This window comes from Psammomys obesus, unplaced genomic scaffold, assembly GCF_907164565.1.
Source record: "Psammomys obesus unplaced genomic scaffold, mPsaObe1.curated_primary_1811, whole genome shotgun sequence".
Lineage (NCBI taxonomy): Eukaryota > Metazoa > Chordata > Mammalia > Rodentia > Muridae > Psammomys > Psammomys obesus.
In genome coordinates, this window is record NW_026596120.1 from 6,731,511 (window position 1) to 6,747,809 (window position 16,299).

Consider the following 16,299-nt stretch of genomic DNA (forward strand, 5'->3'; position numbering starts at 1 on the left):
CATTAAGATAGCTGATAAAAGCAGAAAAACTTGAACCCCTCAGATCATATGTAGTGTTAGTACTGTACAGTACAGAAAGGCAATCCTTCAAAGAACTAGGGTTTTCATCATTATGAGAGTGAATTACAGTCTGGAGCAGCAAGAGGAAAGTAACAACTTCTCTATCTCCTTGCCCTGAGGTGTGTAGGTATGGACCTCTGTAACCCCAGAGGGTACTCAGATATCAACTGAAACAGAGACATGGACAGTTCAGAATGAAGGATCCTTAGCAGCTTTTGAATAATAGGCTGGAACAGGGATTTCATGGCACAGACTATTAAGAATTTGAATGATAAAGAATACAAAACCTGAAGAAAAAGTGCTGGTAATCTCAGGGTGTCTACTTAATTTGAGTATCATGTGGACCCCCACCCCCAAACCCAGGGTCCCTAAAAGCTCTGTATAGTGACTGAGTGCTCCAAAAAGACATCCTCTGGAAACCCTTTCCAAGTCTCCACTGCTAGAAAGTCAGAGGCTCTTACAACCCTGTCATACCTTAATGTTTACATCAATATGTCATTAACCCACAGTCAATAAAAATTACTTGAATAATTAATGACTTGCCATAACCTGAGTGGACAGATGAAAAAATAAACTGGGTTATCAGCTTAGTAAAGAAATGATATATAAGAGCTGCACTTATTTAAAAAAAGAAATTTGTCTAAGAATATAGAGAATAATTTCTAGGTGATTTTGGCAAAAAATAAAAAAAGATTATGCTTACTGTACAACAAGCTGCTGGCACACAGTTCCATTCTCTGTTATCAATTCATTCAGTTTTAATTCAAGGTGAACTTTCCCCTATGACAAAAAGAAAGCAAACTCAATAGTCTATTTTATTTTGGTAACAAAATATTACAATGTACTTTCGTCCAAAGAGCATACATATTTAATTATTCACTAACCACTATCACATGGCTCTGCATACTTAGTTGTTAAATGGCTACTAACCAACAATATACATACCAAAGTCTAAAAGAAAGGAGTCTAATATTTGTATTAAATATGACATGCAAAAATTTTTAAACTTTATGTCCTGTTTAATAAATGTTTATGTCCCTCAATGACCACAGTTTTTCCTTAGATATGGCACTTATATTTTTGGAAAACTTAAAAAGGAATTAGTTTCTAAAGCTATAAAAGTAAGTTAAAGACAGTAAAAAAACAATATGAAAAGAGATGGGAACAAACAGGTACGTAAGACACAGTCACCACCTACCAGAAGTTCACAACCTAGCCAGGAATACAATGAAAGAGTGACAATAAATTCCAAAAGTATTGATAGAAGGATTGAAATAAAAGAGTTCTCTCTGACACACAACTGTTAAGAGATGGGATTAAAGCACAGTTTAGTTGAGTTTTAAGGAATCCGAGTGGTCAGCTTTCTTAAGAAAAGAGCTTAGGAACAATGTAACCTAGAGCTTGGTTACCTCTTCCCTTTTCAGGCAATGAATGAGCAGTTCTAAGCTGGTTAACAAGTAGTGCTGCATTACCTCCACCCACTGACAAGACAAATTCCCACAGGGCCAATGGAGACCTGGGGTGGGGGTGGCGCTAATGTCTAGGGACAGGTGAACTGAGTGATCTTCTCAGAGGTAGGGATATTTACTCTCTAGCTATGCTTCTCTTCAGAGCCTTTTAAAACATTCATTCAAAAATTCTAATCTGAATCAGCGTCACTATTTTATGGTGAAGCTTACGAGAATGAATCTCAGGACATTAGCTACAAAATTCAGGTTAGATGACTACTATGTGATGAGCAATGACAGCTGAGTCACAACACAAAGGTCTGCCTGAGAGAGTTAAGCTATTTGGCAAAAGAAGGCATCAATGAGTAAAATTAGCAGTTACGTAGAGTTGGAACTTAACTGAGAAATAGTGCAGGAAAAATCTAGGCACAAATACTGATAAAAATCATACACATCATATAAGCTGCAGTCTTTCACTATTCCTACATTTAGCATCCACACCTCTACTTTTCAAGACTGGACTTGACGGTCCGTACTATGTATAATTTCTAGTATTACTCAACTGGAACATTTTGTCACATTTTCTGTCACACCAGCATGGCATGTGTATGTTACTTAGCCAGAGAGGCAGTTTACACAACTGAGCAAATATAAGCAAATCAAAGCAGTTTCACTATTTTAAAACACATACATTTTATAGTACTTCCAAATGTCTCTCAGGCAATGTGTAGGATCTACTCTATTTCTAAAATAATAAAAACCAATAAAAGAAAAAAAAGTATTCATAATTAAAATCACAGTATATAATCCTAGAGATAAAAGATATTTAATAAAAGTAAACCAGGAATGATTTTTCATTGACTTAAAGGCAACTTAGTATGTTAATTACTCTTACTGCATGGTCGAGAGAACATTCCTTTGGTATTAGTTAATACCATAACTGACATTAACTGGGTTAAGAAAATACTGACAACAGAACAAGCAGACACACATTATCAGGGAGGAACAGTAAAATTAACAGAAATGTTAGTTTAAATTAAGGAAGTTATAATTTATAAATAATAAAACTACTGAGTTGCCTACTGAAATTACTTATTCATTATTACTGTGTGTGAGGCCACAGGCAGCATGGTGCTGTGCGGAGGTCAGAAAACAGCTGTGCACTCAGTTGTCTCTTCTCACCTCTATACAGGTAGGCTCTGGAGATAAAACTCAAGTCGTCAGATTTATGTCACAAAATGTTTTACCCACTGAAGCATCTTGCCAGCTCTCACTGTCATACTTTCATAAAAAGATGATAGTTGGTTAAAAAAAAGTTACAAAAATATGGTGTATAATGTTAACTTGAACACATAAGTATATGTGCAAATTTAATACACCAATATCCACCTAACTACTGAGTATTCACCTTTGGTTGACAGGGTACCAACCTAGACTTGGAACTTTTCTACTGTTTTCAATGTTTCTACTACTGTTTTGCCTTTAGTAAAGAAAGTGAACATGAATTTTAAATTACACAAGGTTTCTTTTCAGTGTTAAAAAGCCAAATCTGTACGGAACGTAGTAGCATACACTGTAATTTTGTCATCCAGAAGGCTGAAGTAGAAGGGTCCAGTTCAAGATCCACCTACACTATATAGCTACTCACTGTCTCCAAAATTTCAGAAAAGGCAAATTTATGATCATTTTTTTTAAAAAAATTAGTCTTCCTTGATAATTTTCATACAAAATTTCTTTCATCTTTAGTTATTGTACATATATGGGTTATAGGAAAAATAAATCTTTTTCTTGTAGAAATGGTAGTTGTGAGCATAGCAGGATCTGGTGGTCCCAGCCTTCCTTCTGGTCAGGGATAGTGACTATAAGGCCATTTGACCCAGTTTTGGTCAGAAATAAAGGTGCAGCTTTGTAATTTTTCTCTTACAAGAAAACCGTCCAGGGTCCAAAATTATTTCCAGTGTGTTTCACATCTCAGTGCCCAGTAGTATTCTATCAAAAATTATTAAACAGATGACAAGAATAAAATAAAATACATGGTGTGTGTGCATGCACATGTGACAAAAACAGCAGATTACAAGTGTAAGCTTAAAACAGATTTTGTTGTTATTGTTTTAATACTGGGTCTCACTATTTAGTCCATGCCCATCTCAAACTCACAATATGTACCATCCATTTTGTCTTTGTTTCTGTTTTTCTAACAGAAACTAAAGTGAAAAATCCAGCAAATAACTGGGAACTATGAAATGAATAAAATAAAAAATTTAGAGCTGAGTATTAAGTAACTGAAATTGAAATAAGATGTATATAACATTAGATCAGCTGCAGCTAAATAGGAGTAAGAGAGGCTAATCAAAAGAAAATGCTCACAATGAAGCACAGAGAAGGGACAAGCATAAGAGACATGGGACACACAGCAAAAAGGTCTGGTACTAGTAGGTCTGGAATCCCAGTACAGGAAGGTCGGGGGAGGGGGATAAAGAGATAATTGTTTTAACTGTTCTAAAACTGATGAAGGACATTAAGTCACAGATTCAAAAACTCCAAAAACCACATAAGTTAAATAAAGTAAAGGAAAAACATTCCAATGTACTAGTAAAACAGTTGAAGAGATTAAAAAGAAACCTTAAAGCAGCTACTAAAACCAGGATATATATAAATGTGTGTGTGTTTATGTGTGTGTAGAATATATACTGGTATCAAGTAAGAAATGCATCGAAATTTATGCAGTTTGGAAAAAGAGAGGTACTCAGGCAAACTGGAATGCATGTAAGATAAAATGCTCTCACGATCTAGACAGTCTAAAACACTCAAATATTAATAATTTCCTCATAAAACAACTCAGTATGTTTCAGGGCTAGGGAGACTGTTCTGTGGTTAAGAACACTTGCTGCAAGAGGGAGGGGGCACCTTTAGGATGTAAAGTAAACAAACTGGAAAACAAACAAACAAAACACTGGTTGCTCCTGCAGAGGTCCCTGGTTTGACTCCCAGAATGCACATGGCAGCTCACAACTGTTTGCAACTCCAGCTCTGGGACACCTGATGCCTGGAGTCTGGATTCTAAGAGCACCAAATATGTAGATGGTGTACAAACACACAGAGAGGAACTCATACAAACACATAAAACTTAAAAACAAATTCACAAGAACCTGGTATAGTTCAATTGATTTTTTAAAAACTTCTTATAAGGAAATGGTAAAAAAACAAACAAACCAAAAAAAAAAAAAAAAACAAAAAACAAAAAAAAAAAACCAAAAAACCAACCAAACAAAAAAACCTTATGGCTCCTAATAGATTTTTACTGCTTGTTTTTTCGATCAAGTCTGCTACACTGCCTAAGCTGTTCCTGAAGTCGTCAGATAGATAATCTTCCTGCCTCAGCCTCTGGAGCAGCTGGAATTACAGGCATGCATCATTACAGCAGTTGACACAGCTTTATTCAGAGAAATTGCCTCTAAGTATTTTCAGATACAACTGCCAGTCAGGTAAAACACAAAGTTTTACTTTATAACATCTCTTATACCAATGGCATTTTTTTATTAAAAGATTTTTTTCTCCTTAAACAATGATTTGAGATCAAGAGCAGGGCACAGTGGCACACATCATTAATCCCAGCACTCAGGAAGCAGAAGCATGCAGGTCTCTTAGTTTGAGGCCAGCCTGGTCTACACTGTGAGTTCCAGGCCAGTCAGGACTATATAGTGAGACCTTGTTTCAAAAAAATAAAATTAAGAGCCCTGGCAATGGGCAAAGAGACACCTTGTTGGTGGTAGTATTATTATATCAGTCAGGGGCAGAGCAGACGGTAGTCCATTGTTCATCCTAGCTTGATGCCTGGCATGGTGGTCACAGCTGTCTTATACCTAGGACTCATAAAAATCAAATCAAATCAAATCAAATCAAATCAAATCAAATCCAGGCAGTGCAGGAGGAGGCAGGCTGCCGTGCCACCCACAGACCTGTCCTACAACGTAGGGCACAGGTGGGCCATAGACACCCACTTGCCACCATGACACACAGCACGAATGGATGACATTATTCAGAGGCCTGCAAGCTGCATAGCCAGCCTGCAGCAGGAGCCACCACCATGTGCGAGTATGTCATGGTTAGATAGGAAAGAAAGAGAAGTGCAGCAGCTTGAGCATATGAAGAGAAATGGAACTGGAGACTCTAGGGTGGAGAGGAGCAGCCTGTTGTTAGTGGCCAGCCCTGCTCCTGGGTCCATGGTGAGGTTCCAGCCTGCACTGCTGCTGAGGGCGGGCCATGTCTGAGTTCATGGCTATGCAGCAGCTGGGGTTGGTGTCGATGTCCATGGTGCATATTACCACTAGAACATAGTTATGTTCCTGGTCAGGGCAGTCACTGGGGGCCTCGTGATGACCAAGGTCTGTGCACAACTGGCCCTGCCCTTCACTGGACGCAGAGACCTGGAGAGCCAGCTCCCTTCTCTCACCAGTGGCAGCACTTAGAAGAATGGGCCTTTGCCTTGCCCAGGCAGCACAGCAGAGCTGGCCCTGGTGGTGGGGATGGAGGTGGGGATGAGCCAGCCCTGAGGGTGTAAGTGTGGGAGAGCTGATCCTGCCAGTCACCTGCTGTTAGGTGGCGTGGGTGCAATCCCAAAGCTGCAGGATCTCTAGGACACTGGGCAACAACAGTATAACCATGAGGAGTCCCAAAAAGATCCATAATGTGCATGAAGTGAAACTCACAAAGAATCAATAAACAAGTTTTAAAAATTAAACTAAGAAAGATGGAATGGCTCATTTCTATTATTTCCCACATACAAATTTATAAATGAAAAAAAGTTTTAAAATCAACCTATAATAATGAATTATACTTTTATATTAATGATACATTAGTTGAGCATGTGTTTAAGAAACTAGTATATATTTCTTCTTACATGGTTGCTTAAAACAATAAAACTAAGGCCATTAACAGAAGTATGTACCAATCAATAACTTATGGTATGACCCAGATGGTCAAGATTATCCTGTTGGGTAAGATTTACTAAGTAACTGCATCAAAAGGACATAACTAACATAACATCTGGGTTTGCTGTCTGTACAAGTTGTGTGAGACACCACCCATAATTAACAGCCTTATGTAAAGTACGTTCTTTTTATCACAGTACCTAGGAAAGAAAGAATGGAAGAATGCTTAAAAGCTGCTGAGTTCCAGCATCTTACAGATAAGAGGATAGCATACTAACATTACAGGTATGGAAAATACAGGAAAAAGGACACCAAATGTAGGTGGATGACAACCAGGATCATAATTAGGACTAGAACCTAAAAAAGAAAATGCTTCAAAATGAAAGAAGCAGTCAGCCAGAATCACAAGACCTGACAAAAAGTCAAGGAAAGGTGGGACTGCAAGTGTCTATTGCTTAGTGGCACGATGTCCTAAGTAGGAAGAGCCATTTGTGCCCTCCCTCAGCCTCACTGTGGAGTCTAAAGGCACATTACAATGGTTTAAAAAGAAAATGGGTCAAACCAGAGAAAAAAGTGGCAAAAAACAGAATCAAGAAAAAAGATTTGTATTTTATTAAAATGATAGAAAAGTATCTAAAGCAACGACTTAGCAGTTAAGAGCACTCACTGCTCTTGCAGAAGACCCAGGTTTGACTCCCAGAACCCATATGGTGGGCTCACAACCACTTGCAACTCTGACCCAGAGGATCTGATGCCCTTTTCTGACTTCTGATAGCTATGCACAATATGTTTAACCTAATATACTCAGGCACAGACACATACACATACAATAAATATTTTTTAAAGAGCTGTCAAGGAACTGAAATCATGGCTCAGCAAGTAAGAGCACTGACTTTTTGCAGAGGACCTGGGTCCATTCCCGCACCCACATGGGGTTTCACAGTCATCTCCAACTCCAGTTCCCGGGGATTCTGCAGGCACTAGGCACACACACTGTCTACACATACATGCAGGCAAAACATCCATACACATAAAATAAGTTTTTAAAATAAAATTGTCTTAAAAGGCAGAAAATGCACTCATTAAATATTTCTACCATGAACTTCCGAAAAGAAAACAGTAACTGCAAAAAGAAAGTGACAACGTAAAAAGCTAAAATAATATTTCAACTGTCTTGGTATAAATAGCAAGTTACTAGTCAGGAATTTTCTCATTTGAGGACTAAACTACTTATCCTTTACTGAGATCCTCATTCATAAATGACTCTCTGGCAACAACTACCAGTAATTATTTGAGGTACAAATCCTAATTAGTGGTAACAACAGAGAAGTAAACACCTCTATCCCTGAGATGAAGATACTGATCGTTTCATCCACTCAGCCCCCTAGACAAACAGGCCTAACCCAAACTCTAGCCTGTACTCGCCTGTAGTGTTTCCTCCAACCACATCAAATTAGACTCCCGTGGACAGTGACTCAAATTTAGCCAACTTCTGTGAATTGAGGCAGATCTTTGAGGATTAGGAACTTATATGAACACCGAGACTCAAAGATGAATATGGACTTTTAAAGAGTCATTAAGAGAGTAAATTCACAGCGAGAAACAAAGGAAGAGATACGTACTCTCACCAAACATACAAAAAGAATGGGTGAAATCTCATCTTTAAGAATCTTTAAATGTGACAGGAGATAGCTCAGCTGGTAAAGTGTCTGCCACACACACATATGGGTTGAGTTTAATCCTCACCAGCTACTGAGGAAATGGGCATATAAAAGAAAACACTCACCATTCACTCTGCAAAATGGAAGGTACAAAACCATAAGCAAGAAGAGAAAGAAACTAATTAGTGGATTTTAGCTCCCAGCTCCTTATAAGATGTACTGCTGCAGAGCTGGGGGCTCCTACTAAGGATGACAATATATACAGCAAGCATTCATTCCTCAAAGTCCCAAATAAAAATTTCATATGGAATAACAAGAAACCCAGAATTGCTAAAACAATCCTCTACAATAAACAAACTTCTAGAGGTATCTGCATCCCTCAGCTCAAGCTGTACTTTAGAGCAACAGTAGTAAAAACTGCATGGTACTAGGATAGAAACCAGCTGTTGGATCAAAGGAATCAAACAGAAGACCCAGAAATAAACCCACACACTTATGGACACCTGATTTTTGATAAAGATGCCAAACCATTAAATGGAAAAAAGACAGCATCTTCAACAAATGGTGCTGGTCTAACTGGATACCTACAAGTAGAAAAATGCAAAAATAGATCCATACTTATCACCCTGCACAAAACTAAAGTCCAAGTGGATCAAAGACCTCAACATAAACCAGACACACTAAACCTGTTAGAAGAAAATGTGAGGAAGAGCCTTGAACTCATTGGTACAGGATTCAACTTCCTGAACAGAACACCAATAGCACAGGCTCTAAGACTGACAGTCAATAAATGGAACCTCATGAAACTGAAAAATCTTCTGTAAAGCAAAGGACACTGTCGTCAGAACAAAACAACAGCCTACAGACTGGGAAAGGATCTTTACCAACCCTATATCTGACAGAGGGCTAATATCCAGAATATATAAAGAACTCAAGAAGTTAAACAGCAAAAAAATCAAGTAATCCAATTAAAAAATGGGGTACAGAGCTAAACAGAGAATTCTCAACAGAGGAATATCAAATGGCAGAGAAACACTTAGAGAAATGCTCAACATCCTTAGCCATCAGGGAAATCAAAACAATACTGAGGTTTCACCTTACACCCATCAGAATGGCTAAGATCAAAAACTCAAGTGACAACACATGCTGGAGAGGATGTGGATAAAGGGGAACCCTACTCATTGCTGGTGGAAATGTAAATTTGTACAACCACTTTGGAAATCAATCTGGTGCTTCCTCAGACAATTAGGAATCCTGCTACCTTAAGATCCAGCTATACCACTCCTAGGCATACATCCAAAAGATGCTCAACTATACAACAAGGAGATTTGCTCAACCATGTTCATAGTAGCTTTATTTGTAATAACCAGAAGCTGGAAACAACCCAGATGTCCCTCAGTTAAGGAATGGATACAGAAATGGTGTTTCATTTACACAATGGAATACTACTCAGCAATTAAAAACAAGGAAATCATGAAATTTGCAGGCAAATGGTAGGAACTAGAAAAGATCATCCTGAGTGTGGTATCTCAAAAGCAGAAAGACACACATGGTATATACTCACTTATAAGTGGATATTAGACATATAATATAGAATAATCATACTAAAATCTGTATACCTAAAGAAGCTAATCAAGGAGGAGGACCCAGGGTAAGATGATCAATCCTCATTCAGAAAGACAAACAGGATGGACATCGGAAGAGGGAGAAAACAGGGAACAGGACAGGAGCCTACCACAGAGGGACTCTGAAAGTCTCTACCTTGCAGGATATCAAAGCAGAGGGTGAGACTCATAGCCAAATTTTGGGCGGAGTGCAGGGAATCTTATGAAAGAAGAGGGAGAGAGAAAAGACTTGGAGGGGACAGGAGCTCCACAAGGAGAGGAAAAAAACCAATCTGGTCCCAAGGGTCTTTTCTGAGAATGATACTCTAACCAAGGACCATTCATGGAAATAACCTAGAACCCCTGCATAGATATAGCTCATGGCAGCTCAGTCTCCCAAATCCATTCTCTAGTAAGGGGAACAGGGACTGTCTCTGACATGAACTCAGTGGCTGGCTCTTTGATCACCTCCAACTAAGGGGGGAGCAGCCTTATCAGGCCACAGAGGAAGACAATGCAGCCACTCCTGATGAGACCTGATAGATTAGGATCAGATGGAAGGGAAGGAGGACCTCCCCTATCAGCAGACCGGGAGAGGGCATGGATGGAGAAGAGGGAAGGAGGGAGATATTGGGTGGGGACGAGGAAGGGGGCTACAGTTGGAAAGCAAAATTAATAAACTATAATTAATAAAAAATAAATTTAAAAAATAAAAAGCTAACTTTTTATTGTGGCAGTCAACCATCTTATGATAATTTAAAGTCACTTGAAAGATCATTTTTAATTGATAAGAATTTTTATATATCTGGTATTGCCAGAACCTAACTGCCAATTAGCATTCAGCATCTGTGCAAATGCCTGGTAACTACTGAGCTCACATTCCCAGGGAAGTTTCTGTTGACTTCAAAAAGCTCCCTAGGAACTTTCTAATGCGCCATTTGCCCACTAATTTGGGCAGGCTTCTGATGCAACCTAAGTGATTCTCCTAATCTATTGAATTATTTTTATAACTAAGAGCACACAGCACTGAAAGACAGTACAGGACTGTGATTAGGAGTCAGACAGATCTCCAGTGGAATCAGTTTCTTTGACTGGAGAAGTCACTGCAGCTTGTAATCCTATTAAAATAATCTGTAAAATGAGGTTAATATCACCTACCTCATAGTGCTACTATGGACCTTAAATGAGATAATGTGTATTAAGTACTCACTACTGTACTTGGCACATACTTTTATAATTACTATAAGTAATTATTAGGTTGAGTCCCTGCTAAATTCAACCTCTTTGCTTTCTATATTGTCATCTATTTTTATGTTTTCATGATTTTACAAAATGTTATAAAACAAACATTAAAAGACTAGGCTCTGTATTAATTGTGGAATGTTTATGTATCTTTTATACTCACAAGGTTAATGTGTTATTCTCACACTGCTTTGTGGCTAAACAATAATCCCAATGATAGCACATTTTTCTGAAAAGTATTATCCCTCCCTCCCACCTCCTAGAGCATTCTTCTTTTAAAATCTATTTTAAATACTGGGCAAATCTTACTAATTACCATTTAAGATAAAAGTTCTGGAAAGGTTAATGACTAATAGTCATGAAAGCAAACAGTTCTAAAACTTAAAATGCCAATACTATATATAAAACATAAATGCTACTTCAAGCATTTTGATGGTGCAGAGGTGACAATTTTATATATACACTGTCGAATAAAAGCTTCTACAAAAATTACATAAAGAACATATACTGTTCTACAATTTCAGACCCAAATCCTTAAATCCTCTAGAAAATTTATGGTCATTAAGAATACACTCAATAAATAAGTTTTAATGAATCTTCTAATTCCATTTCAGATCAAAATTTCAAAGCCTTTTCTCATCTTCCCTTTTGTTCAAATTATTAGAAACATTAGATGGGTGCAGTGTGTGCCTATAGCCCCAGTGCTAGGGACCTTTGTAAGGCAGAAGCCAACCTCAGGTACACAGTGAGCACCATCTCCAAAAAGGTTTACACCATGCCACTTTCTTAGATGGGTTGTATATGAAAAATATATTAAATTATGTCTCAAAAATGAAAAAGCAAATGGGTAATTTGTTAAGGCTATATTAGAAAGCCACCTGTGTGGGCTATATGCACACTTAACACATGCTGGAGTAATCTGAAAAAAGGAAACCTCAATTAACATCCTCCATAACATTCAGGTGTAGGGCATTTTTCTAATTAGTGATTGATGGGGAAGGGCCCAGCCCATGGTGTATGGTGCCAACCCTGGGTTGGTGGTCCTGGGTCTATAAGAAAAGCAGGCTGAGCAAGCCATGGGCAGCAAGCCAGTAAGCAGCATTCCTCCATGGCCTCTGCATCAGCTCCTGCCTCCAGGTTCCTGTCCTGTTTGAGTTCCTGTTCTGATTTTCTCGGAAGTGGAAGTTTAAGTAAGCCAAATAAACCCTTTTCTCTTCAACTTGCTTTTGGTCATGGTGTTTCATTCCAGCAACCGAAACCTTAACTAGGCCACCACCAGACTGGGTGGTGATAATGAATTTACATTTGTACAGAAACTAACAGGTTTTTGTTTGTCTGTTTGTTTTAAAGACAAGGGCTTATGCAGCCTGGCTGGCCTTAAAACCTGCCTTCACTTCCTAGGAGCTGGGATTACAAGCATGCATCCCAACAGTCAGTTTCTGTGGTACTGGGGACTGCATCCAAGGATTTGCACATGCCAGCCAGACACTCTACCAACTGAGCTATAACCCAGCTCAAAATTAATAGTTTTAAAGTATTCTTCCCAGGGCTGGAGACATGACTCAGCGGTTAAAAGTACTGACTGTTCCTTCAGAAGACCCAGGTTCAATTCCCAGGACCTACATGATAGGTCACTGCTGTCTGTAACTGCAGCTCCTGAAGTTCCAAACCTTCACACAGATAAACATACAGGCAAAACACCAACGCACATAAAATACAAATAAATAATATAACGTATTCTTCTCTATCTACATGATTCAAGTATGGTGAATTTTATTTTCATTTTACAGAAATGAAGCACAAAGTCATTAAAGTAACCATATAAAAACACCAAAATTTTCTGACTTCTAATTTCAGCCAATCCTACTTCCTCACATGGCTTCTCACCTTAGTCACTGACAATGTTATACTATTGGGATCTGAATGATACTTAAAAGTATCATTGGAAAGAAATGATGGAAAGAAAGAATATTAAGATGTGATAGAGAAGATAAAACAGAAAAAGTTCTTAACTATATTTTGTAGTTGAGAAGGGATTTTAACACACAATACTTACTTTTTAAAGAATTTAATTATAGAGATTGCATAAAAGTTTATGAAGAAATGAAGATACACTTTATTCGCAAAGTATCTGTGGGTATTCTTATTTTACCCCTGTCTTCAACTCCTGTTTGAGTCCTAGAGTCAAATTACAGCCTCCTTAAGAGACAAAGAATCCTGCTTGCAGTTATGTCCTTGCAAATGGTTTCACAATCATTACTGTTTTTAATAAATATGGTTACAAAAGAAAAGATTCCCTTAGAAATAATTTCCAAGTCATAGAAACTTAAGCTTTTTAGAAACTTCAACCACTTGACTAAAAATACATTTCTGTTCACATAAAGAGTCAACACAAGGCCTTTTATTTTGGCAAATGGAAAAAGAATAGATTAACAAGCATAATGATACCCTTTCCAAAAAAAAAAAAAAAAAAAAAAAAAAAAAGGGTGACCAGGAAGGGGGAGGTAAAACTGAAGGTTGTGCATTGCAGATTCAGGCATGGTTTAAATAAAATCAGACTCTGGTGTACTGCTCTAAGGCTAGAGTTAATAAAGCACATCCTCTCCTCTCAGAAATGAGTACGTTCTGAGTGTGGCAGCACATGACTATAACCCCGCCACTCAGGGGGCAGGAGTAAGAGGATAAAGAATTCTAGGATGGTCTGGTCCACACAGCAAGACCCTGTTTAAACAAAACTCTCCAACAAAACCTCATAAATAAATTAACAAACTTCTGGCAAGGTATGGTAGCACACACTTTTAATGTCAGCATTAATCCCAGCACTAGAAGTCAGAGGCAGGTGGACCTCTTTGAGTTCTAGGCCAGCCTAGGCTACATAGTGTTACAGGACAGCCAAGACTAGAGAGACCCTGTCTCAAAACTAAAACAAACAAATAAAACCCTAAACCATATGTATATAATCCACACATTATTTTTTCCTATAATTATCAATGCACATCAATGCCACAAATCAATGGATATCTTTGTGGCATTTCAATATGTGTATATATTGTACTTTGCTCATAGCTACTTTCTTTAAATGTTTGTTAGCCTTTATTACTTTGTGGTTATAAGTGTCATGCACATGTATGGAGGTCAGAGGTGAGAGCTGTTTCTCTCCTACCTTTAGAGGAGTTCTAGGACTCAAACACAGGTCATCAGGTTTTATAGCAAGCACCTTTACCCAGTCGGTTATTCCACAGTTCATACCTTCCCCCTCTTTAAATATCAGAACGGAAAAGCCATTTCCTTCCAGCTTTCTAAGGTCTACAATGTTTGGTGTTGGAATTTAAAAAAAAGTAGAACAAGTTCTAACAGTATAAACTAGGACATTTAATTGGTTTTCACTTGTTTTCTGTAGGTTACAATATCTTGTATTACTTCTACTTACCTGAACTTCTGAATTTGAGTCAATAGGCTGAAGTGAAAACCAAGTTTCTTTACCACTATGATTACACAAGTCTTCTTTTTTGATGGCTACTTTTCCTACAGAATATAAATAAAATGATGAGAAAACATTTTATATACTTTATAATTCATAAGCCCTGTTATATATTTTATAGAAAATACTTTAGAATAATTTGTATCTGTTGATATAAAAATCTTCCACCACTCCTTTTTATAAAACAGGATGTTGCTATGTAGCCCTTGCTGGCCTAGTATTTACTATGTAGCTCAAGATAAACTTGAACTCATGGTAATCCTCCTGCTTTAAATATATGAGTGCTGAGATGACAGAATTTAAAAATCTGTTTCTGTAACTTTTTTTCTTCTTAAACCTTAAAGAAGAAATGTCTTATTTCTGCCTGACCACTGGCAGACCCCTTTGTGGGTCATTCTGAATCAGGGCATTAGAAAAACTCAGCTGGACTTTAATGTAACTATGTATTTTAGTATGTACTTAGAGTAGTATTTTACTAGTACAATCAGGATAAAAGCAAAATGAAAATAGGCAATGCAATATGATCAGGTTCTGTAACACTGGATGAAGTGTCTGTGCTGGTTAATTCTCAGTAGTTATTATCTGCATTTAGCAGGAGGTTATATGTCCCAATTAAGTGAAAGGACAAACAGTATCACCTGTTAATAACAAAAGTGAAAAGTACTTCAAAAATTATCTTATTAAAATTTAACTATCAAAACATTATTAAGCTGGCTATACTGCTTCAATTGATTTAAAAAAAAAATCAGGGCATCTCTCTAAAGCATTTCTGTCTCTCAAGAAAAGATAATGCACCATGAACAAAGTATGGAAGAAACACCATGAAAAAGGAAGGAAGAAACAAATGATCTTCAAATAAAGTATTTGCCAAGTTGGTGCAAAGTACTTCCTTCCTCAGTGCAAGCTTTGAGGAAGCAGATATAGTTTTGCATATGACTAACCATTCAAAGACTGCACAAAAGTTCCAACAAAGGAGAGACTGGTAGTTTAAAAACAACTCACTTCTTTCCTTGTGTAAAAATAAACTACTTTCCCTTTAAGTATCCCAAGTATATCTTTTTGCTTATGACATCTTACTTTTAATAGTTGAAAATATTAAGGAAATCATAAAAACAATTTATGTGAAGGTTCATCAACTTTTGGATATAAAGTGAAGACAGAAAAACAAATAGGTCAACTTATATTTCATTTACACTGAAGGCAGGTGGAGATTATACACTGCATGCTTCTCTCATTTTTACAAGGCCATCCTGGTCTACATGGTGAGTTCCAGGACAGCTAGGGCTATGAAGAGCGACCCCATCTCAAAAAAAAAAAAAAAAAAATTACAAATGATTTTCAAATTTGGAAAAAAGCTGCCAAGAACAACACAAAACTTCACTTTCTTTATCCAGAATTTCCAAAATCATTTATCATGTTTTGCTCTTTCTCTTTCTGATTTATATAAAATGATGATTCTTCCTCTGAGCCATTAAAAAATAAGTTTTAAATTAAAGGCATGGTGGCTCACACCTTTAAATCCTGCACTCCAGAGGCAAAGGCAGGTGATTCTTTTTGAGTCTGAGGCCAGCCCAGTCAACAAAGTGAGTCCAGGATAGCCAGAGCTCTGTTACAGAGAAACCCTTTCTTAAAAGAAAGAAAGAAAGAAATTTTATGGTATGTGACTTATACCTTAATAAAGTTGTTAAACTTTTTTTTAATTACAGTTTTATACGTATCTCTGTAGTTAAAACTTAGAACTTAAATTACAGATGTATAATTCAAAGAAACAAATGTTTAACTATATAATTAGCTATTTATTTATTTATTTATCTATCTATCTACCTATTTATTTATTTATTTATTTATTTATTTATTTATTTATTTATTTAT

At 37.2% G+C, this 16,299-nt stretch overlaps 1 protein-coding gene and 1 non-coding gene across 3 annotated transcripts in view; one reads left to right on the forward strand and one right to left on the reverse strand.

The window, feature by feature from the left end:
• Rasa2 (RAS p21 protein activator 2) overlaps positions 1 to 16,299 on the reverse strand; it is a 101,023-nt gene that overhangs the window by 56,904 nt on the left and 27,820 nt on the right. For both annotated transcript variants that reach the window (XR_008722826.1, XM_055629844.1), the window contains exons 4-5: positions 14,377 to 14,471; positions 764 to 840 (exon numbers count right to left, since the gene is read on the reverse strand). Coding sequence is in view for 1 of the 2 variants with exons in the window: in XM_055629844.1 (XP_055485819.1) it covers positions 764 to 840; positions 14,377 to 14,471 (172 nt within the window). In the remaining variant the exon portion in view is untranslated. The remainder of the gene's footprint in view (positions 1 to 763; positions 841 to 14,376; positions 14,472 to 16,299) is intronic.
• On the forward strand, positions 5,242 to 5,384 carry LOC129693218 (small nucleolar RNA SNORA48). The gene has a single exon (XR_008722842.1). It is a non-coding gene; the product is annotated as a small nucleolar RNA SNORA48 (small nucleolar RNA).